Raw genomic sequence first — 28000 nt, 5'->3', positions numbered from 1 at the left:
TTGGGACTTCTAATAGTTTTYCTCCAGCATTTTTCCATGAGACTTTGAAGTTCCACAAGGAAAAATTACCTGTCTCTGTGATGGCCATGCAAAGTTAGGGAAGTTTATGAAGAAAAACATGCTTTGAAAAAAACCCAGGTCCAGGTATGTAGGAAAGTTTCAGATGAGATGCGTAGTAAAATCATGTTCCAAAATTTCTKCTGACCTGTTCTGCTCTTACATTGTGATGGACAGTGTTCCTCTTTATGAATGATTTACAAGGACTTATCCCGTGCTGATGATKGAAGGAAAATGACAGATTTGGAAAGTTTTCCATTTCTCTCCCTTCATACATGATGTTCATAATCTCAAAACAGCCTGATGTATATCTCAATTTAAAACTAATTGTTTTCTCAAGCCTTCCTCAGCTTGTACTCACTAGAAGGGTTTTCTTGCTTTTGTGCAAATTGTGCAGAAGGGAAGATTCATTTTGGAGCACTGCCACAACAAAGACGTGTCTGTGTATAGAATTGTTCAGTTTGTGCTTTTCACAGTAACCACTCCTCAGTTTTCAAGAGCTTCAATAAAATTAGGTATTTGTGTCTGAGATGGTGAGCAGCTCTTTAGCAAGTGCTCAGCTTATGAAGACAACACAGGACCCAACTCCCTAAGCAATAAAGCACTGTTTACACATGTACTGCCCCAACATAATCTGAATTTTGTTAACCTTGCTGAATGAAGCTAACTGGTACCTATCACAGGTGTTAATGCACAGATAATGGGCTCTTTACTTTGAATGTCTTGGATTTCTGCCCCTTTGTGCAGGCCATCAGACAACTTGCTGAAATCAAAACAAACATACCTGGTTGTATTCCTAAGTCTTGCATTCCACTACAATRGATACTACACAGAAAATTATTAGGGAAGCTTTCATCACAATGATGATATCTAAGAAAAGAAAAAGCTTTGGTTGATTTTCAAATCTCTGCCTGAATTTTCACTAGCTGCATATTTATGTATTTATCTCACACTTTTAGAAATCTCACTTTTATAGAAACCTTGGAAGACAAACAGAAAACAAATAGAAAAGTTAGAAAAAGTATACAGAGATGAAACACACCATAAAGTGTGAAAGTGAAAGGCTTCTTATTTGATTTTCAGTATGCTCTTTTAAAATCTTTTCAAGAAAGAAACCATATAACTGCATCCTGTGAAATCACTCATGCTCAGCTTTAGCAGCATCAATTCTCTAGGCTTAAAAAACACTGCTATTAAAACCTCATTGAAAACCTCTGATTTGACAAAAAAATCCAGTGATATCAGAAGGCTTTGTCTTCAGCCCACACCATGCAAGGAAAGAGCAACATCTGTCTGAGGTCCAGTTGCTGCTTTTCCTGATCATGTTGTCAGATCCTGAAGAGACAGACACRTGTGATTAATTTACCTCATTTGGTGCAGGTATGAGCAATGCAGCAGTTCTACTCATGGTTTATAAAACAAAGCAACCAAAATCTAATACTGTAATGCTGATAGATAAACCCRAAATGCTCAGTAATGGACAGGTGGCATTTTGGCTGTTAATTTTGAATTGAGGACAATACCTGCTAATAAAATTCTAATAATTTTCTTTTTTTTCCAACGAATTGGCAAGCTCATTGAATCAACAAAAATCTATATGTTCCTTTATAAATTCAGAGCAGAAAAAGGAGTCTGAAAGTTTACTTTTGCATTTTACTTWTGGTAGTGGAAAGTTGCCTGATTAAAGACTTCAAAATCAGACATACAATGGGTAGCTAAATTTAACAAGAAGATTAACCATTGTAAAAATAAATTCTTACTGTCTCCTCAAAAGACTACTGATGTCAGGGAAAGTCTACAACCCTTGTCTCTAATTAAGTCAGTTTGTTAAAAAAAAAAAATCTTGTTACAGACCTGAATCTGAACRGACTTAGTGTTCTTAGTTTCTAGTAAAGTTCACATACAGCAAAGAATACCTTTTCATCTTAATTCCAATTATTAAGGGGAATTCATTATAATTCGGAAATTTATAATCCAATGGACTGAGAAGTTGACTTCCTAAATAAATACTTTTGGACCTTCTCTAAAATATGCTTCAGAAAAATCCACAGTGTTCTGGTGTGCAACAAAATKACATCATTTTTAATATTTGAATGCAAAAAAAGTCAAGTTATARAAAGTATAAGTAATTATCTCTACAAAGTAAGATTAATTTGAATAATCTACTTGTAACTCAGTATTTATGCAAACAGAAGAATCAGAGTAAGTTCTTTGTCTATTCAAGCACAAAATCAGATGAGTACACTGACTTTTTCTCAGGTAGAAAAAGCTGAAACCACCCACAAMCAGTACTTTTCATGATTTTTCTTGTAGTGACTCCTCAGCAAACAACCCTTCAGTCCCAAATGAAAAAAATATCAGTTTATAAATACACTTCACACATATTAAGCTAGTCTAGTTTCCTGTTAATATTTTTAAGATTATTTATATTTCTTGTTTCATGTGTGTGACTCTAGGTAAGCATACCCATTTTTGACTAAACAACACAAATTATCTATCCCTAAAAAGAGAATACTTTAAAAATACTATTAAAAGTAACAAATAATGTGGTTGATGTAAACTGAYGTTTAAAATTGCTTCCCCTTTTCTACACTACCATTTTTTTCATACACCTACCAAACAGTAAGATTAAAATGTATGTCTTAGGACAAGTTTTAAGGCATGTTAAATTCAAATAGCTTTGGTTCTCTTTAATATTTTTCCGTTTTCAAGATTTTCAACTGAGTTAAGAGTTTAGTAGTGTACACATTAGGTTAACTTCAAATTCTACTCATGCCTCTGTTTGTAACATCTAAATGAGACTGCAACAATCTACCAATTACATTTAAATTTCAATATAAGTTACCATCTGTTATCAGGCTTTAAGATATTACTGCAATTACTTACTGACATCTGCTTTAATTATTGTCAGTTTTTAGWGAAGGAAGATTTTATTTATGTCAGTTGATATAGACTGTATTTATTTCTGTAGGTGGTAGAAACCAAAATCCCCCGTGTAACAAGTACCCAGGGACACCAGTCATTCCAGAAAAAAAAGAAAGAAAAAAGAGGTATGCAATTGTTTCAGTGACTAAATTAACTGTGATCAGTGTCAGAACTGGACTTTACAAAGAAGCTGTATCAGTCATATGAGAAAGTTTAGCACCAGAGTGCTTGACAGTTTTTAGGGTAGTTTTAAAGTAATCACAGTACCTGACTTGCTTACAAATGTTTTTAAAGCATTGCAGAATTTTTCCGCTCCACACCTCAGGTCACAGAGCTTTCTGATGGTCTCTTCAGACCCATGATGTAAAAACCTGGTGGGATCAGRCAACCTGGGAGGTGAGGACAGTATTTAAATGGACTGGGCACCTAATGCTAAGTGAAGGGCATGACTCTCTAGGAATGCTAATAGTGCTTTTCAGGCATTACGAACCCTAAATTAATTAGCAAATTACACTTGTGCTATGGAAAAAATGGCAAACAATGTGAATGACTGATAGATGGGTGAGAATACCAGCCTCAAATATGCTTTCTCCAGTTTCATGAAAAATAGTCACTTAATCTGGCAGAACTAAAATGGCTGGAATCCCACTCTGTGGAAACATTGTCTAATATCACACATTGGGCAACAACCTGCTGTTTGCAACATTAGTAAGATTTAGAAGAAGATTAAAAAGACAGAATCCTCATTCCTTCAGTGTTGCATTTTCCCCTATCTTCAACCTTTCCATTTTACTCAGCCTTAGTCACTGATTGTTCCAGGCAAACCCTTAAATGGAGAATAATATTTTCAAAGCCACAATGAGAGAGATCACAGGGGATGAACAGCCCGCAAATACGATGAATAAGAGAACCCTAACCCAGTCACCTCTGCAGCAGGCTGCCCACTCTAGCACTAACTGGAGCATGATGCACAACCTGCCTGTGGAAAGACAAGAGTTGCAGTTCTGGGAGGGGGGTTCAGTCCATCAGAAGCCCCCCACCAGCCTGGTGGGGTCACAGCAATGGTAACAAACACCCATTTGGCTATTGGACATGGTCTCAAGTAAGAAGACTTTGCTGTCTTTGGAGCACCCCTGCCCTGTGTTCCTCAGTGCTCTCCAGACTGATTTTTTTTTTTTTTTATGGTTAGAGCAGAGCCAGCAAGCCTGGAGTGTCCAGTGGCTGGTGCCAGCACCTGACAGAGCCAATGACACCCCCAGCCTTGGAGTGACCTTTGGTATACAGAGTGGCACGATGGGTTTCAGGGTGGTGAAAGTACTATRAAGATGAGCACTACCATTATTATTTCTACAGCAGTGTAAATCAGCATTCACCATCCATCACAGCCACAATGCAGAACCACATTTTGCTGGTATTCAGTTATTAACTGTGCACCATTTAAAGTACTATGTGATTAAATAAATTACAACACAGCAAATGACAGGAGAAGTGTATCAAGACTATCAAAATCCAGTGGACTGTTATCGTGACCTGGGGAAGCTGGCAGCAGCCTGAAGGTGCCTTGAATCTACCTGAGTAAGGTAAAAAMTTCCAGTCCAGGTTGATCACCATTGACAGGATTCACTTAAATAGCCTCACCACCAAATTTCTGGTGAAGGAGAACTATTGTGTATTCTCCTCAATTCCTTTACAAGGATTCATAAGCAAACAGCCCTTGGAAAAATACACCCAAAAGAAGTTTTGGCTGAAATCCATGAACCTTAATTCATTTGCSTTACTGGGTGATTGTACTTATCAAAACACAGCCTTGATGAACTCTTGTAAAAGCAGGAAGGAAGGGAGAGGCTTTCAAGGCTGCAGCCTGCTCCTCTTCCCCAGCCCGGTTTTGGGGAGACACTACCCGAACTTGGTTTATTTGTTCTGGTGATGGGGCTAAGCCTCTCCCATGTGAAATTTCACTTTTCAATGAAAACTTACTCCGGGAGGAGCATCGCCAATATATTTCTCGTGTGACTCATATGCAGAAAACTCAAAAGTCAATAGTCAAGAGTTTATTTGATGGAGGTTTTCTCCTAATTAAGAGGTCATTAAGGGGATCCGACTGTTACTCAGCGCTGAGACGAAGGTCACCAGCAGCTGCTCCAGCCCGGGAGATGTGCCGGCCAGCACATTTTCCAGAAACATGTTTCCTCTCTCGCCAGCGGCCCCTTCCCCCTCCCCGCCACCCCGTTTCTAGTCTCTCCAGCGCTGATGAGCTAATAGCATTTTTCCTTTGCATACTTTGGCGCTGCCCCACGGCATACTCTGGCAGCCTACGTGTGTCTGAGCGCGCCCGCCCGCCGCAGGCTCGGCACAGCTCGGCGCGGCTCGGGGCGCGGGGGGAGGCAGGGAAGGAGGCAGGGAAGGGAGGGAGGATGGGGAGCCCCCGCCGCCGCGCCGGCCCGAGCCGCCCCGTTCCCGTTCCCCCCGAGCCGCCCCGTTCCCGTTCCTCCCGAGCCGCCCCTTTCCCCCCGAGCCGCCCCTTTCCCGTCCCCATTCCCCCAAAGCCGTCCCGTTCCCGTTCCCCCGAGCCGCCCCCGCGCAGGGCGGGCGGGGGGCGGCCGTGGGGGGAACTGTCAGGGCCGCACGTTTCCAGCCGCATTACGTGAACAAATGGCGGGGGTGCAGCCAGCCCAGCCAGCGGGGCTTGTGTAACTTTGCGAGCGTGCCAGCAAGTTTAAAGTCCCTGGTCTCTCCTCCTCCTCCTCCTTCCCTCGCTCCAGACACCAGCGCGGGCCGGAGGACGATGAGAGGCTGATTGTTTGCTCCGGCTCCCATTCGCATCCCCTCGCCTATAAATACCGGGGAGAAGAAAAGCCGCTCTCGCCGCCTCCCCCGGGCCGGGTTTCTTTTCCGACGGCCCGACCTGCCCGATGGCACCTCCCGGGTGCCGCAGCTCCTGAAACCCCGCTGCCCGCCTGACCCTTCCAGAGGCGCAGCCCGCGTCCCCGGCCGCCCGCACCGCCCCCCCGCTCCATCCCGAGCAGAAAAGGCGCCCCTCGCTCTCCGGTCGCTCCCCTCCTCCCCTCCCCGGTTTCGCCCGTATCTCTCGACCCGCCGGCGCCCACGAAAGAGGAGAAGATGCGTTTCGCGCCGCCGGGGCTTCTGCTCRCCCAGCTTCACGCTTGCATCTACTGGAGCTGCCTCTGGCCCGCCGGCTGCCAGCAGCAGCCGCCGCGCCGGGATCCCCCGCCGCCTCCCGCCGCCTGGAGGCAGCGGATCCAGTGGGAGAACAACGGGCAGGTGTACAGCCTGCTGAGCCTGGGCTCCCAGTACCAGCCCCCCCGGCGCAGGCAGGCGGCGGAGGCGGCGGGCAGCCCGATCGTGCTGCTGCGGAACAACGGCACGGTGCTGCCGCGGAGAGCCGCCTCCCGCTCCGCCGCCGCGCAGCCACCGCAGCCGCCGCCGCAGCAGCCCCAGACCGCCGCCGGCAGCCGGGGGGGCTCCGGGGCTCGGCACTGGTTCCAGGCCGGCTACCAGGCTTCCTCCGGGGGTCGCGCCGTCGCCGCTCAGCGGAGCCCAGCGGCAGCCACCCCCGCCGCCCGGAGCGCCTCCTCGGGGGCGCAGCGACCCAGCGCCCCGGCCAGCCCCTCCGGCGGCACCGGCACCGACGGCAACGGGAGCAGCACCGGGACCGGCAGCCTGCCGCCCCTGAGCAGCTTCAGGCCCGGCCGGGAGGATGTCATGGTAGGAGATGACCCCTACAACCCCTACAAGTACACGGACGATAACCCCTACTACAACTACTACGACACCTACGAGAGGCCCCGCCAGGGCAGCAGGTACAGACCCGGCTACGGCACCGGCTACTTCCAGTACGGTAAGAGCCCTCCTTTCCGCCCGTCCCGTCCCTCCCCTGCGGGCGCCCCMGGCCCCGCCGCACGATCCGCTCGCTCCGCGCACTCCGGTCCCCGCGGGATGCGCTGCGGGCGTCGCCGGCTCTGCGTGTCCCTGGCTCGGGGCAAAACCTGACCGGGAAGGCTCTCCCCCGGCTCTCGGGGGGCGGGCAGCTCGGTCCCCGCGTCTGGGAGAGGGGTGAACTGCCGATAAGCCCACGGGGAGATCCGGGCTTGGTGCTTGCGATGGGTTTTTGGGAGAAGCCCGAAGAGCCTGAGTAAATGCGAATTCGGGGTTAACGGAGAGGGGGGGGTCCGTAGCAAAACGACGGCTCCCAACGACTGGGATGGTAGCCAAATATTTGCAAACGTGTCCTGGGTTGATCTTGCTGTTATGTGGTTGGTTTGATGAACTGCAGGTCTCCCTGACTTAGTCCCGGATCCCTATTACATCCAGGCGTCCACATATGTCCAGAGGATGTCCATGTATAACTTGAGATGTGCTGCMGAGGAGAACTGCTTGGCAAGGTAGGCATTGCCCCAAGCTTTTGCCCGTTCACTGTGCTCCTGGGTCCACCTGCGAACACAGTGAAGGGTGGAGAAGGGCGAGGCTGGAGGGCTCCAGGAAACAGCTCACCGTGACCTTCTTCCAAGTTTGTGGCAGATGGTGCAGTGTGCATATCAGAAAGCAATGCTGCCATATCAGAGACACAAACCACAGATCTCCTGAAGAACCTACATGTTGTGAAAAGTTGTATTACACATTTCTGTTGTCAGGCTCACTTGAACATTCCTGAATTTTGTGAAATGGAGGCACCTAGAAAACCACTTCAATCTGTTGGTTTTCATCTCCCTCCTCTGCTCCCACAAGATCATATGCTATTTCATTAAAAAACCCAAAAAACAACAAAAACAACAACCCAAATAACAAAAGCCCTATTCTTAACCAGTACAATTTCCTATTAAGATTATAATAAGCTAATTGTTTCTGAGCCTATGCCTTGTAATGTCTCTTAAAACTAAAATTCCTCTGAAAAGTGTTTCAGAGTCTCTTAAGGGGTTGAAATAACAGCTTTGTTATGAATTTAGGTCTTGTCCAGTTGGCAAAGAGGGATTTTTCCTGTTTTGTTTGGAAAGAAATCAACATGGCTGTTTTTAACCATTTTAACTTGTTTGATACCTTATCATGCAAAACAGATTTATTTATTTACCAGCATCATTAATTTTTGCAGACTGTTTCYAGGGTCATGCTTGCTCTTCACTTGCAGAAAAAAGAAAGCATGGAATAAGAAGCAGTATTTRTTATGACACCTACACAGGGAAGACTCATTGAAATGATCTTGCTGGCCATTAGTTGATTAACATATTCCAGTATTTAACAGACTGTAGATAATGCCTGTATAGAATAGGAAAACACAGCCTGATTCATACATATATATATTAATTTTTTTTAACAACAGCATCAAACATCTGTTGTATGAACTTACATACATAGGGAATTATTTTCATCAACAGCAACTCATAAATTTGGGGGTTTTGGTACCAGAGTAATTTTACAGCTAAGCAGTGGTCTTTTTCATAGACAGAGTCAGTCAGTGGTCAAACTTCCGTTCGTAAAATTAAAACCAGATCTGACTCTTACTCAGGTCTTGGTCTGATACCAGGCATTTCCACGCCATATGGAATTCCTGTGTGAATCTCCAGTGCATGAGGCTGATGGGGCCTGCAAAGATCTCTGATATCAGTTACTTCTGAGACAATAAAAAGTATTTTTGAAAGTATTTCTTGCATATACTTACAGATWTTTTTCTTTGTTTTCATTGTTTTGCATCACTGCAGTTCAGCCTATCGAGCAGATGTCAGAGACTATGACAACCGGGTGCTCCTGAGATTCCCCCAAAGAGTGAAAAATCAAGGCACATCAGATTTTCTGCCCAGCAGACCCCGTTACTCGTGGGAGTGGCACAGCTGTCACCAGTGAGTGAAGTGCTCAGTATCATCTCTTCCAATTATGCTTTTCCCTAAAAAATTGTCAATTTTTTAGTGAAAGTGTAAGGGGACATTTTTTAAAACTAAAGCAAAGCAGAGAGAAGCTATGGGGAAACTTCAGACTTTTACTGTCTGATTAATTTTCTGTAGTGGTAATAACTCTTTATATAGACACATGAAACCATGATGGATACAAAGCTTAGCCATGTGTGAAACTCTTAAATATAAACACAGATCTGAAATGAGATTTGACAGTAGCACTTTCTCCTTTTATTTTACATATAGTCCACTTACATTTAAGTGTAATCAGCAAATAGAAGTCCCAACCATGTTAAAAYACATAGAAACCCTAAAATGTGCATTTACTGGCATATTCCCAATAATAATACATCATTTAAAACAGTGACCCATACCTCTTGACCTGAATTTCATGAGTTAGTTCTTCACAAGGAATGGTCTGATCGATATGGAAAAGGAAAGCTACTGAGTTGACTGATCCCATTATCAGCAATATTCTTATCATATGATGGTATTTTGATATAGCAACATTGCTCCAGAAATAGTATCATTATTGGAAACACAAAGGAAATGTAGTAGAACACTGAAAATGTTTTGGGAACAGGTAACACTGCAAACTTGTATCTTTTCAAAAAACTCATATGCAAGGGTTTGCAGATTTGTTCCAATTCTGCTACCTCTCAGCAGGAGCAGTTGTAAAACACCAGGACTAATTAATCAGAGTACTTAGTTCTGCCTTACATAAAATACAGCTCTTCTTTTACACATACATAAATGATAATATTATTATTTTTTTAAAACTGTAAGCAATGTGGGCTTGATGTGAAGGCCTCCTGGCCAATGGCATACTTTTCTCTAGGTTCAGAGGCTTTAGGCATTGAATGAAAAATCAGTATCCTTAGAACAAATTCTTTCAAAAAAGTCTCATACTTTCAGTTTATAAATCTTGCAAGGATCAAAAAGCTAAAACTAAATCAAACTTATCAACAAAGCCTCCACATATGCTTTAACACCCATCCCTGAAAAAAACCTTCACCAATCRCAAAAATCCCCCAACCCTCATGCTCACAAAGTTGATACATGGATGAARTGGGTAGAGAGCAGCTGAAATCTTCCATTTGTAGAAAAACAGTTTCTGACTCTGCCACGACAGCCCAGCTATCACTGTCCAGATGCAAAGTGTCTCTGATGTTGATTCAGTTCTTGGACAGAAAATRTATTGCCTACAAAAAAATGCATCTCTCGTGATCATTTCCATAACAGTGAAACAAACTCATTTGGAAATGAACTCTATCTGCCAATTACTTTGGCTATGCATCAGACCTCGATGTTAGTCATCATCATCTGTGGGCCAGTCTTAGTGCTCTTGATGTGCCTGCTTGCGAGGTTCCTGTGCTGCTTTGTTTTACCAATACATTTGAATTCTGTTTAATTAGAATTCTGTTAGTTTAGCAACTCCAGAGTAAGAGCTAGAACTCATTTTGTGTGAGAGCAAGAAAAATGCACCACTTTGCCTAAATCAAAAGCATRTACACTTTTGAATTAGGGACAGCATTAGGGGCAGACTGCAAAAACAGTTGACACTGAATGAAATCTTCATTGCCAGTACACAGAAGCTGATTTCTTTATGCAGATTTTGTCTTCACCAATGATAAGAATATGTTACATTAACTGAGGGCCATGGAAATGTGAACCCAAATTGTTAGGGTTTTGCTAGCAAGTAGCAAACTTCCATGGAATTTATAGTATGTAAGGTAAGCATTCCTAGCAAAACTCTGGCTGAAGGCACTTATAAAATGTTGAACTCAAATATGAACTACTTAATACTTGCTATTGTTATTGGGAAAAAGTGGAAACAGGAAATTTTGGAAAAACAGTGCTGCTATGGAATCTTTCCCATAACAAATGAAAACCTATTATTTATTTATAGAAGATTACATGTAGTACTTGAAAATTARAGTAATGAAAAGAATTGAGTGGTCAGTAGCAGGAAAGTATAGTAACCCACATGTTTTGGGCAATAAATAAAATTTTGCCAGATTTAACAGGATGTAGGTCAACTTGGAATATGTTAAAATGTTATTGATAAGATCTGATCCATCTCTAATAACGTACCTATGTTTTAACAGACATTATCACAGCATGGATGAATTCAGCCACTATGACTTGTTGGATGCAAGCTCACATAGAAAAGTTGCTGAAGGACACAAAGCAAGTTTCTGCCTTGAAGACACTTCCTGTGACTATGGATATTACAGGCGGTATGCATGCACAGCACATACACAGGTAGGAGTTGGTTTGGGGACAACCAAGTGTCTTTCCCTCCTTTAGTTTATATTTTGATAACTTTTCAATCACTCAATGTCCTCAATTAGCTGACGTCCTATTTGCTTCTGGAAATCCCTGTTGTAGAGACCGTGATACTGACCTGGAGAATGATAATTCACTGATAACGGCGCGTTTCTTGTTGAAGTCTCACTAGGGCGGGACTACTGGAAATTGAACTGTATTAAAACACATTGTTTTAATACAGTTCAGTTGTGGCTGTAGGGCTGGTCAGGCTTGCTGAGGGGCACTCAAGACAGCCCATAAAGAAGCTGTTCCCTGTGTTCACTCCCCAAAACTGCTCCCTGACATCCTTGAGAGTTCATAGCTGGTATTTTCTCCCTTGGGAGGCAGAGGCTGTAGGGTGCAGCATTCCATYAACACCTGCAGCTGCTGGCACTGACACAGCAAACTCAGAGCGTTGTTCTGTGCCTGTGTAGCAGGAGGCTGTTAAAGAGAGTGGCAGCTGTGTGGACACTGCGATGGGCYACCTACAAACACAGGTGTCAGGGCTTATTCGGGGAACATGGAAAATGGAACATACCATGATGATATCCATGGAAGACTCTTATCTTAAATATTGCATCACCATCTCTCAGAACTGCTAAACGAAAGCTTAAAAAATCCAAACCAGCCAACCGCAGCAGAACAAGGATGATCAGCAGTGTAGTATGGCTAAGAGATTTCATGGGCTATTCCATTTCGAAAACCAGAAATAATACCAAAACTTGAGTGGTTGTGGATTGAAAGAAGAAATTTTTGATATTTACTGACTACTGTTGATATTCCTGACAATGTGAGAACTTAACACCTATCAGGCAACAGCTTTAAAACAGAGAGGATTGCTCTTTGGACACATGAATGAAGTACTAAATTCCTTGCCCTTGGATGTTGCAGAGATCAAAATTATCTCCATGGGCCCMAAAAAAATTTAGACAAAGTAACAGAGATTATTAAACACAAAAATCTGATGGTACCCCATGTCTTAAATGCAGTTAAATGCCTGGTGGAAGGAATTTTCCTGGCATTACATATMCCATTGCTCATGTACGTTTCTCATCAAGAATCTGCTACTGACCACTTACAGAGACATGATGCTGAGCTTTGCTGGATCTGTTGTTTCACTCAGTGTGGCCATTCTTACACATAATCTTGTATCCCTTATTCTGCATCTTTTAGTCTGGAAGGTAGTTATTCTATCACAGARAAACGACAGCTATGTTTCACCGGCTGACGTGCCCACATTTGAATTTTAACTATAATGAATGATCTGCAATACATAAGGGCTTTGAAGWGGTTTTATAAATATCTTTTCTCCTTCTGTAGACTATGACATCTAACAAAGAAAGATACATATTTTGCAGCTGGAGTATTTGTGTCACTAGAATCCTGGCTGTGTCAGCATTTCCACTGGAAGCCCATATTTCAGGGGTTTGTAATTGRACTGTAAAACTTTCCTCCGGCCTCAGACTTGGCACATACATGCGAGAGTCTGAGCTGATCACCGGCTGGGTCAAGAGGGAATTCCAGCAGGACTTCGGGTTTTTGCACTCTGTGTGTTGCCAGAACAGATCAGCTCTGCCAGGAGCAATCTGTATTGGCCACAGTTAATGACACCAGATTTGAACCATGATACATTCATGTCTGGGGGTTCTTGCTGGTGTTCCTAACAACAAAGAACTTTTCAGAAAGATGCATCTAGAATAAAGGCTACATTTTCACTTGCCTCAGATTCTTGTGTCACTATTTGCCTGAAGAGACACCATTTCCATGCAAAGCTCAGTGTGAAAACAATCCTTGACTCTACTATGCAAAGATGGCACCTGGGCAGGGTCCACCCATAGCAAAAGGTTGCATCATTCCTAAGGTAGAGAGATGTTCCAACRTGGTGATCAAGCCTGTGTGTACTCAAGGATCTCAGAAGTTATTCACTCACTCAACACTTACAGATACTTACCTCCAGTTTTTGGTCAATCTTTGTTTTGTTCTGATCTTATTTAAAAAAAAAAGGAAATAATACCATCAACAGCTTTCACACAGAAGGAGATCTGTAACAAGTGATTATAAAAATATACAGATATCTCAGAAATKAACAACTGTTAATATTATAGGTGATTCTTATCCAGTAATAGAGTGCAGTCTATAAAAGTGGTACTTAGGTGTTCTAGTTTAGACACACAAATAAAATGCCAACTAAAAATAAAACTCTTTTCTTCAGTTAATATTCTAAGTGAACTGTGATGGTTAAGTGAACTTTAGTCTGAGTGTCCCTAATGTCTAGAATGTTACTGTTTCTAAAGATTAACTTYTTTTGCATCCATCTTAACTTCATTCTTAAGGGTCTGAGCCCTGGGTGCTATGACACTTACAACGCTGACATAGATTGCCAGTGGATTGATATTACTGATGTACAGCCTGGAAATTACATTCTGAAGGTAAGTGTATTGGGAATGGGGAGGTTTGGAGGGTTTTCTTTGGGTGTTGGTTTTTTGCTTTTTTTTTGCTTTCTAAAGAACCAAATAGTTTAAATACATCCTTTTGCATGTAAGTTACCTCTGAAACCTGGAAGTAGACAGCACTGTGCTTTCTGCCCTCCAGGTGAGTGTAAACCCCAGCTACCTGGTGCCTGAATCCGATTACTCCAACAACATTGTTCGCTGCGACATCCGCTACACGGGCCACCACGCCTATGCCTCTGGCTGTACAATTTCACCGTAAGTACCTCCCTGGGGTTTTTTTTTTGTCACCGTGACCCCACTACGAGTATTTAGTTCCACGGGTTTTGGGAATTTTAGAATTTGTGGGAATTTTTCTCAGAGAATTGTGGCACTGGAATGTGTAACACTTTCAAAACTGCTGCTTCTCTGTGGTCTGCTAGATAATGAACTTTGGTTCATACTTCTTTGCATTTGCACTAGAACCTTTCTAGGATACTTCAGCACCCTTTAATACTATCTACACAGAACCGAGCAGCCACAGTGCTCTTAAGACATTCTGCAAAATCCCACACATGTGTGTTATTTTGCAGCTTCTGCTGTTCCTTACACAGCAGCTGCCCTCCCTGAAGCAGTTCTTTCACACACACTCCACTTACAGTTTAGCTCTTCAAGAGTTTAAACAAGGCCAAACAATGCCTCTTTTACATTTTTCCCCCCAAAAGGTACATTCATTCATTTAATAAATGTCCTCACAGTAGATCTACTGTACCTTAGTATCTGTGAAACACAAGCACAGAAAACAGTCTTCTGTAACACAGAGCAGAAGACAAAGCAGTTCTCAGAAAACTGTGTTGCTTATACAATATTTTTCAAGAGACTGCATTTGGATTGCATTAGGAGTGTATTAACATTGTATGAGCTTCATATGAAATAAATTCCAGACCAGTGAATGAAAAATAAAATAGATGACCAGTGCAGTCTTCTGTAACAGTGTGAGTGAAACAAATAAACTGAATTATGTGACTTGCTTAATTAGCCTTTAAAGTACTCATTCCTCACTTTGTATCAGGAAATCAATAAATGAGGCAAACTTATGTTTCATTCTTTTAATTTCTAGTCTCCCCATCTTACCTCTGGAATTTTTACTCAGTACATAGAATTAAAGAATAGTTAAGTTTGGAAAAGATCTTTAGATCACAAGGTCCAGACACTCTTGGATCACCATCATGCTCACCATTAAATCCTGTTCCCAAGTGCCATATTCACACAGCTTTTGAACACTKCCAGGGATGGTGACCCCATCACTTCCCTGGATATTCTGCTGTAATGCTTTATGATCCATTACATGAAAAAGATTCYCCTGATGTCCCACCTAAACCACCCCTGGTGCAACTTGAGGCCATTTCCTCTCATTCTGTCTCACTGATTATGTGGGAGAAGAGATCGACCCCCACCTCACCACAGCCTCCTCTCAGTGTTGTAGAGAGCGATGGGATGGCYCCCCAGCCTCCTCCTCTCCAGGTTAACACCCTATATATACATATACATTCACATCATATTTTCTATCTCTCTGTTTCATGTACACATATTCATGCAGGGCTAGGAAAAAAATTGTCTGCAATTGTTCACTGACCTGTGCATTCCAGCTGATAAGGGGGTATTCAGCAGATGTTCTTTCTGTGCATGCTAGCTCATCTGCATAAAATTATTTCTCTTCTTTCAACAGATACTGAGAAAGATGCAAGAAGTGGATGAGATGGTGCCAAATRTTGTGAACTGAAATATCATTATACAACTTCACTAGGATGCAAACACTATAGAAACAAAACTACAGAACATACACAGATACACCCACATACCTTGTGACTTTGAAGCACTTCAGCTGCTTCTCARTCAAAACTTAACTGGATTTTAAGAACTTAAATTGGCATTACTTGTACTGCTATTGAAATATGTAAAACTGGTGGTTCATGCAGAGATACTTTAAATTCTGAAAATCTAACTCATTCATAAAAACATGGGACCATTTCTTAGCTCCTTCAGATTTGGAGTTTACATGATAATAGAKTGCAGTGGGAATATTAGTGGTGAATGAGTTGAATATATTTAAAAAGGTAGAAAAAATTGTATGCAAAATGAATTAAAATAAAATGCAAGAGAAAGTACTAATGTCAGCTATCTCAGAAAATACCATAATGAAAAACWGATTAAGAGTAATGATACAGTACCATTAAAAATTCTTGCTAGGACAAATTAATATGAAAGAGAGAAGTATGTTCAGTTTTCAAGGAATATTAACATATAGCAGAGAAATACGTATATATTATATATATCAGTTATACCCCTGCAAGAAAAGTTATGTTTACACTTTTAATACATTAGAAGTTTTTCCATTTTCTTAAGCAAAAAAACCAGATGGGGTTTTGAAATACAACTTTCATCTGAGAAAATTAATTAAAACACTTACCCGCCTTTATATGTTCAAGAAATTTTTCAAGGTGGGGTTTTAAAAGACTTCTGCAAACTTAATGTGGATAAAAAATTCCTGTCAAGAAATGGGCTCTCAGAGTTGAGGAAGAGTCCCTGATGTAGTCATCTGTGAAAAACATCCATCTTAAACAGGTTGGATCAAAATAAACAAAATAGTACAGGCAATTAACTCAGGTGGCACCACAAAGAGAAGTAGGTCAGAATCTCTTAAAAAATCTTTTTAGTGTGAAGAAAACCTACTACCTGCTTCCCCCTTAAGTACTGTAGTTGACTTTAAAATTTATATCTCAGTATTCAATATAACAAAGTTGAAAATATACAATATAGAGAGGAAGAGCAAAATTTAACAAAGAGTGAATTTAACATCAWGCTTTAGGCTGTTCAGGAACGAAATGCATCATTGTTAAGGGGAAAAACTTCCATCCCAAATTAATGTTTTTGCTGAACTGCTTAAATGGTGCTGGGTATACTACTCCTCCCATCCCCAAATATTTTGCTTTTGCAGTGCACCCTGCTGTAAGATACAGTAGCTGTGATTTTTGTTTTAAACTGTGAAATGACATATCACAAGGGGATCTGGCATTTTTTTTTTAAGATTTCTGATCATGTAAGATGAAGAATCTACGTTCGGAACAATGCGACCTAGAAATATTGATTGGTATTCATTAAATTTCATCAGCAGTTCAAAACACCTAATGAAATGTGGGAAGCTCAATATATTAAAAAAAATTAAAATGTGCTACTCAATATAGTTAAACATGAAAAATCTGAGGAGTATGGAGAGGTTTTATTATCACTGTTGAGAATACTTYAGGCAATATTTGGAAATATTTTATGAATTAGAACCCTATGTATTTAATTTGGAAGTTTGCTGGATTACCAYATCCTTCAAGGATCAAGTGTTCTTTAGTATGTTTATTTTTAGTTTATTTCCACCTTAATAATAACTTGGTTACAAATTTGCRCAACTAGAACTTAAAAAGAACCTGAGAACCAGCAACCTGGTGATTACTACCCACCAGTGGGAGAGGGTGCAGAATAATATAATTTATACCTGCAGGTCCCTTTCTGTTTGCTGCGAGATCCATTTTAGCAATCAGTAACCAGTATGGGCAATGAACAGAAGCAAAATTTGGAAACTAGATTTACTAGAAAGCCATTTGCTACATATATCTGCAAAAGTGAGGGCCTGTTTGAAGTCTAGGCTTCTGAAATCTCAGCCCAAAGAGTTTTTAAGTTTAAGAGGCGTTAAAGGATGCAAGCGCATTCACCTTTCTGTAGACTGAAGTCAAAATTGGGGTCAAAGTCCTGAGAGCAGCTTGGGCAATGGACACAAAAGCTACTGAATGGAAGCTAGGCTGTGGGCACGGGCTGCTTCCTGGGAAGAGGTGGTGTGCTCGTACCTCATTGTGCCTGATGCTGAATGTGGGATAGGAGAGCACTAACTGGACACAGAGCAGCAGCAGCAAGGGGGTACCCCTCGCTCATGACACTCGCCTGCTCACACGTCTGTGCCCAAACTACTTGCAGAAGTCAGCAAGGAGCCAGAGGGCCTTGAGCATCTGTGTAGGTGGAACAAGTGGGAATGGCCTCGTTTGGAAAGGTGTTGAACGCTGTAACTTTGAATATTGGGGATATTGGAGCTACAAAAATGTAGCTTTTTTTTTCCGTAGMAAAATATTGTATTTGTTTTGAAATGTGTGTTAAGCAACATGACATTGATGTAAAATAGCACAAAAATTGCCTAAGACATGAACAGTCTATTCAGAAAAATAAGGGATTTTAGGATTAAAAAAAAATGAAGGAATGTGACTTTAACCCTGTCTAACTATAGTAAATCAAAATGCAGTAGAAGAGTTTATTATATAGCATGTGTAGAAGTAGTTCTAAATAGGGGAGCGCCAACCATAATTTTCAGTATCTTGGCTCTGCAGATTCGACACCTTACTTTTTGCATATATATTTTTGCGGAATATATTTTTGGGATTATGTGCATTTTTGTTCAAAAACATTCTTTGAAACCGTTTTGGTAAAAACTTTTATTTTTACAGCAAATTATATTTGGATTCCATTTTATCAGACACTGGGCTTATTCCCATTATCTTTAAAAGGCACATTGACATTGATCTCAGATTTAAATTTTGTGGTATTTCTACTTTGAATTTGCTGTCTTGCAGTCTCATATTTCTGAAAAGCCAGATGGCAAAAATGTGGGTGTAACAATTAGCTCCCACATTTCAAATCTTTTAAGTAAGAATTGCACATAAGGAACATATTGTATGTCAGGCTCATTAGAGGGTTTGTTACGTATTTTTTTTAATCCTGAAATACAATTGATATTTGCATATTTCTAGGCAAAAGCGTAACAAAAATGACAGACTGGTCACCAATGGAACCAAAATATTGTGTAGATGATGTTTCTGTGTTAGTAAAAGTCTACTCATTTTTCTCTGCTCCAGAATGAGTGCACATATCAAATGTATTTTCCTATTGTCATTCATGCATTGTTTGCAGTGTGCTCATTCAAAACCAGCAGGGTGGTTTTCATAAATGAGACATTGAAAGGTGGTTTATCCTGTGTCTCACATTTATGCCAAAAAGGCATTTTCATTTTCTCCAAATCCTAAAAGGTGCTGTAAGATTTTAACTTGAATTAAAACCAAAGAGTATGTAATTGGGAGGTTTTTATTATGCAACTAAATGCTACAGATACAGTGAAATGCCACTTATTTTTGCAACTTTCTTGAAGATTTTTCATTATTTCCTTCACTTTTCTTCAAAAAGTCTTAATTTCAGTAACTTTGCATCTTTCTCTGAAGAGCTCTAATTTATAATATTCAGGCACTAGCTTTGTATTCTTCATTGCACTTTCATATTCTTGTTACATGCCCGTATTATGGTTGCAAGTTTATGTGAAAATGACTTGAATAAAATGTTTCAAGCGTTCTACTTGTTGAAGTATTACACTTACTGCACAGGCCAGACCCATCTCTCACTGAGAAGGCTTTAGTTAAGGCTGTTAGGTCTATATGAAAATGAGGAAGATTCTGTCACGCTGACATGGTCTCAGAAAAAAATCTCACAAGACAGTAAGAGCAAGAAAGAAAAAACCTCAAGGCATGATAAATTACCCCTCATTTTACACAAAGGATTAACATGTAAAGGCTTAACAAGACAAGGCATATGGTTTCCCAGGGCGCGTGATTTCCCTACCATATCTATCCCAGTAAAACAGGAATTTAAAAAGCACTTTTGGAATTTCGGCTCCAAAAGCTGTGCTTGACAGGAAAAACATTTGAGCGGTACATGGCAGAAAGTCTATGTACTCTATAAATTGACTAACAAATTAAGTATGCAGTTACTCCAAACACAATTTATCCTGTTATTTACATTCTCTGAGTACAAGCCAGTGTTCTACTCCCTCTTCAATCTGTAYACTCAACTGATGAAACAGTCTTGAGTTGTGAAACATCTCTTGTCCCTTCACTGAGGGACTAATATGGAAGAGCATGGTTAAAAAGTCTGGTGATTTGTTTAATAAGTTGTCAAACACTTAATTATCAACTAATGGCACTCTTAGTTTGAGCAAATGGAGACAAAACCAATGTAATATCTTTTAAAATTCATAAAATAAAAGTAGAATTATTTCAGTTATAACCCACTTTGTGTAATGTTTCTCTATTTAACAAAATATTTCCTATCCTACTACTTATTAAAAAGTTTCAAACTGAGAATTTCTCCAAGTGCTATTCCCATAGCACAGAACTTGGTGTGGATCAGAATCTGTGCAAATACAAAAATGCAGTAAAAATTGCTTATGATAATTGCAGAAAGTATATTCAAATCTTTGGAAAATAAAGCATCTCATAATTCCCAAGTACCTTCTACTCCCATTCTACTATCTCATTACCGTATCAGATCACATGTCTAGTATGACAAAATGATCTATCACCATCTACATTCACAAAGCAGCTCAACACTAATAAAGTATTGCTATAACTGAATTTTCATTCAAGCCCTGTTTTTTCTTGATCTAATCATTCCATAAAAACTGATTAAATATTTATGCCTCTTTGGAAGTCTTCAAATTTGTCCCACCAATAATATGCCTGTTTGTCATTTTTTWAAAAAATCACATTCAAACTAGTAATGACTGACTAAAAGACACTGAAAAATCTAAGATTGTTTCATTGGTAAGTCTGAAGTGAAAAAAYTGTGCACCTGAAGCAGCCTAGAAGTATCTGACAGTATGTACCTGGCTAAAGACACTGCTTCTCTGGTATGGTACTGAACTGGAAAGTATGGTTCTCAACATTTTCAAAATCTAATCATCACAGGATGAAATAACTTTCCATGTCACTGTAAAAATAAGTCGGTAGTACTTTGTGAGAAGTCTCTGTCCAAACAGTACTACAGATATGAATTAAAATAACATCCAGGCAAGTTCACTGAGTTTATCAGTTCACAAATAAATTGCCCAGTTACACGTAAAAGATATTATCAAGTCTCCACCATCACTACTCGTTTGTATAGTGTATTAAGGCTGTGATCCAGGTGAGTCACTAAGTGCCACCAGAAAGTAGTAGTAACCCACGAAAATATAAAGTAAATGCCAATATCCTAATCTCTTCTCATTCATGTTCAGTGGATGCCATCTCTTCTTTTCTTTAAAGTAGGAGCTCAGAAGTGCTTTTGAAGAAAATAAAAAAGTTTTGATAAGTCAGGCTTCCTTCAGGGAGAATTCTGTGGCCACAAATTACAGTTCGAATAATGCAGTAAGAAACYTGCTCAAATGCCAAGATAAACCAATGTTCCTAGATCTTTCAAGCACATGCAAAAAAGCACTTTAGAACATTGGCTCCYCACAGTCTTGGGTTCTTTCCAAACTATTTGCAGTCTTTATGTTTTTGATCTTTAAAATAGGTATTCATCTGCTAAAAGAAAGGTAAGCTGTCCATGAAAAACTATTATAGCTGATGACATCTACCAAAAGAAATTTCTTTTGCCTTGTATTGGAACCAGAGAAGTCACATAACAAACCCTTGCTTGGTATGGCATTCATACCAAGCAAGGTGTATGGCATTCACCTAGGATTTATTTACTTATTTTATTTTAAAGTATTAGGATTAACATTTGCATCTGGAAATCTTGAAGTTTGTATGAAGTCGGTAAATGCATGGCTTTTTTCTGTGAAATATAATCCTACAAAAYCACAGTAAACATGTTTCTGTGCTTTATTTTGAAGTTTTTGGCCTTAAATACTATTCCATATGGTACAATGAAAATAACAGCAACAAAACTCACTTGGAAATGGAAGGTTGTTCGAATTTCTCAATCTTCTGGGAGGCAACACCATTCAAGACAGTACTACATAGAGTGGCATTTATTCAGAATATAGAAAATAAAGTCTAACCAAGTGGGGCAAAACAWACCTAGATATTAATACAGAATGGACCACCTTAACACAGGATGGGACAATGGGCAGGTATTGTCCCCTCACTCCGTGCAGGAAAGGGAGACAGAAGTGGCCATACCAGCAAGGGAACAACACCCCATTTTAAAAAATAAAGTTGCTCCTGCCAGTTGACTCTAATGCCATCCCAAGTGGAATACACTGTGGTATTACAGAATGATTACATATTTTAGATATTTACAGTAACTCCCCAGTGGTCAGAAGTAGATGAGGTAGGAAGAGACCTCTAAATATAATTTAGTTCAAACCTACTGACCAAGCAGGGCCACCTTGAAACAGCTACCCAGGAATGACTCAGTCAAATTCTAAATGACTCCAAGRGGGACTCCACAATCCTTCCGGGCACCTGTGTTCTGGGGAGACCAGAGCTGCTTCCAGCACTTCAGATGGAGCCTTATCCGTGCTTAGTTCAGGGCAAGGATCACCTACCTTATACTGATGGCAACATTTTCTAATGCAGCTCAGGAGGCTGCTGGCTTTGGCTGAGATAAAAATTGGGTTTTGTAKGACTGTAACATGTAGGAAGGCCATGTACACCTCAAGGGATGACATATTCTGCAAGTTTGCATGGATTTAAGAGCAGACAAATCTGAAGAAAGGAAATCCATRGAGGATTGTTAAAAATCATAAGCTACAATACAAGATATCGTTCATCTGTAAAACAGAAAGTTTGCAGAGATGGTACATAATGTATCATTGTGTGGTCTCTCTATCCTTAAAGCATCCTTTTTTGATCACTTTTGAAGATTCTAGGGTAGCTGAACATTTGGTCTGACATAGGGATTTCCTGAGGCATCTCAAAATGCTACATGAATAGTAAAGTGCAGTCATTTACCAAGTTTATGAATTAATTTGATTGTGAAAGGCAATTGTGTTTAAATAAATGACACAACGATCAATTACAAGTTCAAAATTTGTTTCAATTAAGCAGTAGGAAAGGCACCCAAAGAAATATTCAATGAAGCCCTTTTTCTATATGTATCAATCAAACGAACTCCCTATGTCAGACTGGCACTCAAAAGTCAAATGTGTACGAAGTTTTTTCACATTCTTTCAGAAAGTGCGAGAGACAAGTGTTGAAGAATCCAAAGATTATCTACCAGAACCATGTATTAAAGACACCCTTTCAGTTCTTCAAATTGACAATATAATCAGGGGATAGAGATCACAATTTAAAAGCACAGTATTTTATTATTTCCAGAAATTTCCATATTGTGCTTACAATTGATTGGGTTTTCCCGCTACCTGATAAATTGATGAATTTGTAATTTTCTCTTCAAATTTAAGAATCTTTTATTCTGTCTCAGCTGAGATTTGACAATATAGAACTTATCTTTTGACAASCAAATTCTCATATAAAGTACAGTTTTTCACATACAAAAAACCAAAACACCCCCCCAGCCAAAAAAAACCCCCAACCCTCCAAAGAATCTGTACTATTCCTACAGGGCACAAATTATGTTCCTAAAAACCCTACATTCACATTAGGGTGTATTTCATGAATGCTGGCACTACGTAATGAGACTTATGAATCAACAGYAGATGGTCATTAAATTAATGAACTAACAGCACACAGAATGAATGAATCAATCTTGCTTTTTCTAACATGGTAAATAATAGCAGTTGCAATTGTATAGGTTGCAAAGGATACTGACAGTACCATGAATGTGATCAAACAGCATTTGCAATCCCCTTTTTTTTTAATCCTCCATTTACATATAGTCTAGTCATCAAATTTAATCTTTTTCCCCTGGAATGCTGTAATTTGAGACATTTGCTCTCTGCGTCTCCTGCTTGCTTCCCATGAAGGATGAAGAGGCTGCTCCACACATGCTTTCTTATTGTTGCATTTAATATCCCCTGAAGATTTTGCAAATGGTTTCTTCTTSAGTTTTGTTTCATTTTTAAAAAAACCTGTATGGGTGTAAGACAAAATATTAACTACATCATGAACCTTCATAAAAGTATGCAAACTACTTTGGGATTGTATATATGTCCAAAAATTTCACAAGTCATAGGGAACACAGTCATGTGAGTATTCACAGCAAGATTTCTTCCATCTTGTGGCATCCCAGCAAAATGCCACTTGGTAGACTAAAGATATTTAAGATTTATTATTATTGACTACACTCAAAATTAGTGTAGACAAATATTCGGCACAGTCTAAACTTTTTTCTTTACAATAAATCAATGAGTGTTACACAATATAACTCAAATATGACTGAAATTATATYCTTGATCCAATGAATTCCAAGATAGTACCACACACTATACAAGGAATAAAATATTCCATATTCAGGAACTATCAAAGAAATTACTTGAGATAAGGTACTAGTTACATATAATTATCTAGTACCTTCACCCGTGAACACGTAACTGCTTGACAGAAAATCACTTCCCCGTGTAAACCTTATGTTAAGTATTTCTAATATGAAAAAATAGAAAATAGCAGACAATATCCACAAATTAAAATGAAAGCTCAATGATTTGACCATTTTAACAGCAAATGTTAAAATATGTGCCACAAAATGAAAAAGAAACAAAGTACCCTCCCCATCATGAACAGCCTCCAGAGGCAACAAAATTTAAAAATGGTTTTTCTCTTGTAATTTTATCAGGTTAAGTAAGACATACCTGTTTTTTCGTTTTTGAGAGGCTGATCTTTAGTATTTCTGAAAATAAAAAGAGAAATTAAGATTTTTMAAGAAACTTGTAAGATTACAAACACCTGTGAAAAAAGAATCATCATCACCAAAACATTAATGCAATAACTTTCCAAATATAACATGCAACCCTCTTAAATATTGCTCCACCTGTGTTAAGAAAGAAGTAGAAAGACAAGTATTCAGAAGTGATTGAATCTGGGTGTAAGTTAGTTAGGAATCCTATACATACGTCAGTGCTAATGTTAACATAAAAATAGGTTTTTATCAAGAAAGCTTAAGACTGGTGCATAGTTTCTGTGAAAATGGTCTAAGGTTTAAAGGGCTGAAATCCTCTTTGTTTAGTAAGGGCTACTGAAAATCACAAACATTTCCACTGTGAAGGAGGGAGGGAATGGAGAGCAAAGCATGGGGAAAATGTTTACCTTCTGTTCTGAGATTTTTGAMTGGAGGTAGACAAAGAACTGCAGAACACTGATTCCAGCTTGCTTGCTTTTGCATGTGGCTTTCTTTCTTCCATGATCAAATCTTGTGATGCCCCAGGCACTGTGCTCTTTTCTGTCTTTATTGTGTTTTTCTGAAGACTACCCTTTTCTTTTGTTGAAGAAAMATTATCAATTGCTGCTACTTTTTTCTTTTTTTTCACTTTGCCAATAAAAAAATCATCATTGCTGTCACTCTCAGAATCTGATGACTCATTATAAAACCTCTCTTCAGTACTATCATCAAAGTATTCCTTTTCATTGGGATGCTCTTGATCACTATCATCCATTATTTCTTTTATTGCATTTAATTTGTTCATACTCATATTTTCTTTCCTTTTTTCAAAGTCAAGTTTCTTTCCTGTTTTGTTTTGAGTAACGTCTTGCATGTCTACTGCCTGAAATAAAGATTCTTCTGGAGCATCTGCTCTCTCTATTTCCACAGTTTTCTGCTCAGATTCACTTCCACAGAGTTCTTCAACCACTTTGTCAGTTTCTATTTTCATGCTTGGTTTTGTTTTGAGTTTACATCCTTGCTCATTTTGAGCCAGCTTAGGAGCTTGGTCATCCAAGTTGTTATTGGAATGTTGTGCTGATTTAGGCTGTTCTTCTGACTTACCCTTTTTCACATGAGTGGCATGGTCTGGGTTCTTTCTTGCATCCTTAAAAGCTTTAACAGCAGCTGTACAAGGGGCAGAAAAATATTTGTTGTAGCTACACATGAATTTATGTAAGTTATTTTCGTATAATAAAACATTTTTGGAAGTTATATATTTAGCTTGAGTAAGTATAATTTGAATGTCCTTATCAATCATTTACTGAACACATGGGGCAAAAAATACCTTAGAGTACTGCATAAACAAAAGTGAGGAAAAAACTTTGAAGTTATTATCACAATGAAGTTTCATATACACTATAAAATTTGGGTTGAACCGTAAACCGCTCTTTCAAAAAATAATCTGCACGTGATAATCATGTTCAGTTAGGGCACTTCTTTGTGCATAAACTGCAAACTAATATTACATAGCTCATACATAATTAAATGGTTTCTCTGATATGCTCTATTATCAATGAAGYAACTTTGTGACATTACTACTAGGACTTGACACTTTTTAACATCAATTTTAGATGGAAAATTCCAGTTTCAAGAGAACAAGAGAAAACCTAAATAACCACATAAAATACCCTAAGGATGCTGGGGACAATTTTCAGGGAAGATTAAGAAAGTAATTTGTAAAACCGATTAGTTGCCTTTGAAAATCCAGTTGTAATGATCCTTTTATGTTACTATTTAATTTAGAAATATCCCATTACATCTATTTGATTTTTAGAATTCCCTTTATAAACTTTGTTTGTTCGAAACCCTATATTAAATAAATGTCAGATTGCATACTGCCATATATTTGCCCATTTCAGTAAATATAAATGTTTCAAGTTTGTGGCATATGATTCACTACATCTAGTTAGGCTAATAACAGAAGCTTTCAGTTTTTTTGTGGGGTTTTTACTTTTGTTCATGTCAGAAATATAAGTGAACAAGGTAACGCACCAGTAAGTTAYAGATGTAATAAACAATTCAATAAAATATTTCATACCTTTAAGTTCAACAAATCGGGGCTTCAAGGTGGGATGTGTTGCAAGTCTTGCCATGGCCCGCTCAGCTGCAGTRCAATCTGGCTGCACAAGAAAAATTCAAAGGCATGAAGTCAATRAAACAGTCAACTTACACAGGTCTGTGTCAGTTATGCTACAATGCATACTAATGCGATTCTACAACACAAACTGAACAAGAGGAAAGTGTTTGACATTATAACAACATTTTATTTTTCATGCATTATTGTCATTCTAAATGCAGAAAAATCTGACAGCCTAAACATTGACAGAAATGTAGCAGATGTACAATATACTGTATTTCTCAAGTACAAAACAGGAATAACATGATTTATGTTTTTTAAAGCATACCAGCCACATTGTTCACTGATTTTACATTTACTATTTTGTACAAGAGAAGGAAAATTCATGAACCCCCTGAATAAAGAACATCTTACTGGTAGAAGGCATCTGCTTTGAAGGAATGCAATAGCTTGCAAGAAGTTGGCAAAGTGACACAACAGACATTAAAGGAACACACATAAAATGTGGCTCAAAGGCAAGGTCTAACTTGACCATAAAGACAAATAAATAGTAGAACTCTACAAACTGATTCAAAGAAGAAACATGATCTTCTTGATTTAATATAAGAAAAAAAAAAAAAGAGAAAAGAAGGAATTGCTTCCATTCCTTGTTTTATACACTTGAAATCACAGGTATTACACTTTGTAAAAGCTCTCATTTTCAGGTTCTTATCACTCTGCTTGAACAACAAAATGAAAAGTATCTAAGACTTGTCCAAAGACAGCTTTGTCTTCTGCGTTTTGTGTGCATGGTTGGTTCSCTGTTTGTTTCTTTCTTTCTTTTCTTCTTTTTGAAAGGAGGAAAAGTAGGTGTAACACATTTGTAAAACACAAATTTAGCAGGAAGATTTCTTAAAGCTTACAGTGGAATTCTCTGGGAGAGAGTGGAAAAACCATACCTTTCTCTGCTCCTCMTAGTGGTACTGCAATGGATACAAGTGCAAATTATTTCGATCTGTGATTTGAGCTTTATGCTACAGGAAGWATCATAGCAGAAGCCACCAGAACCAAGAGATGATGATATTCCTAAAGAATCAGACAAATGCCCTATGACCCAGCTTAAGCCGGTTTTGGTGCCATCAACTAAGCAGAACACGCTGCCACTCCTGCCCTGAGCAATCACCACAGCAGATGGAGCTCAAGCCACAGGTGTTACCTGGTAGAGAATAAGGAGTAGAAGTGGTGCTGGTTCTACTCTGGGATTGAGTTAAATTCTCCACAGCAGACAATATGGWGCTGTGTTTCAGATTTGTGAGTAAAACATTTTAGAGTTGGTAACACACCAACGTTTCAGCTACTGCTGAGCAGTGCTTGCAGAGCATCAAGGCCTTCTCTAATTCTCACACTGCCTCCACAACAGGCAAGAAACACTCCTGGTGCAGGTGATCCTCATGGACCCAAAAGATATCGAGTCCCTTCTAAGTCATGCTTAGCAATAAAAGGTTCAGGTGAGGAAAAGGTATGGGGAGGATGTTTGTGGTTATGACCTTTATCTTCCCAAGTAACCATTATGGAATGTGAGGCGCTCCTCTCTGGGATGTAGCTAAACATCTGCCTGTTGATGGCAAGTAGTGAATWAATTTCTTGTTCTC

At 39.5% G+C, this 28000-nt stretch overlaps 2 protein-coding genes across 3 annotated transcripts in view; one reads left to right on the top strand and one right to left on the bottom strand.

The window, feature by feature from the left end:
• The first annotated feature begins 5932 nt into the window (after positions 1–5932).
• LOX (lysyl oxidase) lies at positions 5933–19730 on the top strand. Of its 2 annotated transcripts, XM_057367743.1 has the most exons (7): positions 6038–6841; positions 7277–7385; positions 8697–8834; positions 10994–11150; positions 13529–13624; positions 13788–13903; positions 15354–19730. In XM_057367743.1, exons 1-7 carry the CDS (start codon positions 6103–6105, stop codon positions 15358–15360), a joined length of 1362 nt encoding a protein of 453 aa, XP_057223726.1. In that variant the 5' UTR covers positions 6038–6102; the 3' UTR covers positions 15361–19730. The 2 variants fall into 2 exon arrangements, with proteins under 2 accessions (XP_057223728.1, XP_057223726.1); XM_057367745.1 differs by lacking the exon at positions 15354–19730 and having other exon boundaries at positions 5933–6841; positions 13788–13907.
• A 3025-nt stretch (positions 19731–22755) lies between these two features.
• SRFBP1 (serum response factor binding protein 1) overlaps positions 22756–28000 on the bottom strand; it is a 65148-nt gene continuing 59903 nt past the window's right edge. The window contains exons 5-8 of the mRNA XM_057367746.1: positions 26331–26412; positions 24679–25417; positions 24225–24262; positions 22756–23504 (exon numbers count right to left, since the gene is read on the bottom strand). Coding sequence (XP_057223729.1) covers positions 23314–23504; positions 24225–24262; positions 24679–25417; positions 26331–26412 — 1050 coding nt within the window. The 3' untranslated portion in view covers positions 22756–23313. The remainder of the gene's footprint in view (positions 23505–24224; positions 24263–24678; positions 25418–26330; positions 26413–28000) is intronic.

The sequence above is a fragment of the Malurus melanocephalus genome, unplaced genomic scaffold, assembly GCF_030028575.1.
Source record: "Malurus melanocephalus ecotype Western Australia unplaced genomic scaffold, MMel_1.1 scaffold_84, whole genome shotgun sequence".
Taxonomy (NCBI): Eukaryota; Metazoa; Chordata; class Aves; order Passeriformes; family Maluridae; genus Malurus; species Malurus melanocephalus.
This window is presented reverse-complemented; position numbering and strand designations above follow the sequence as displayed.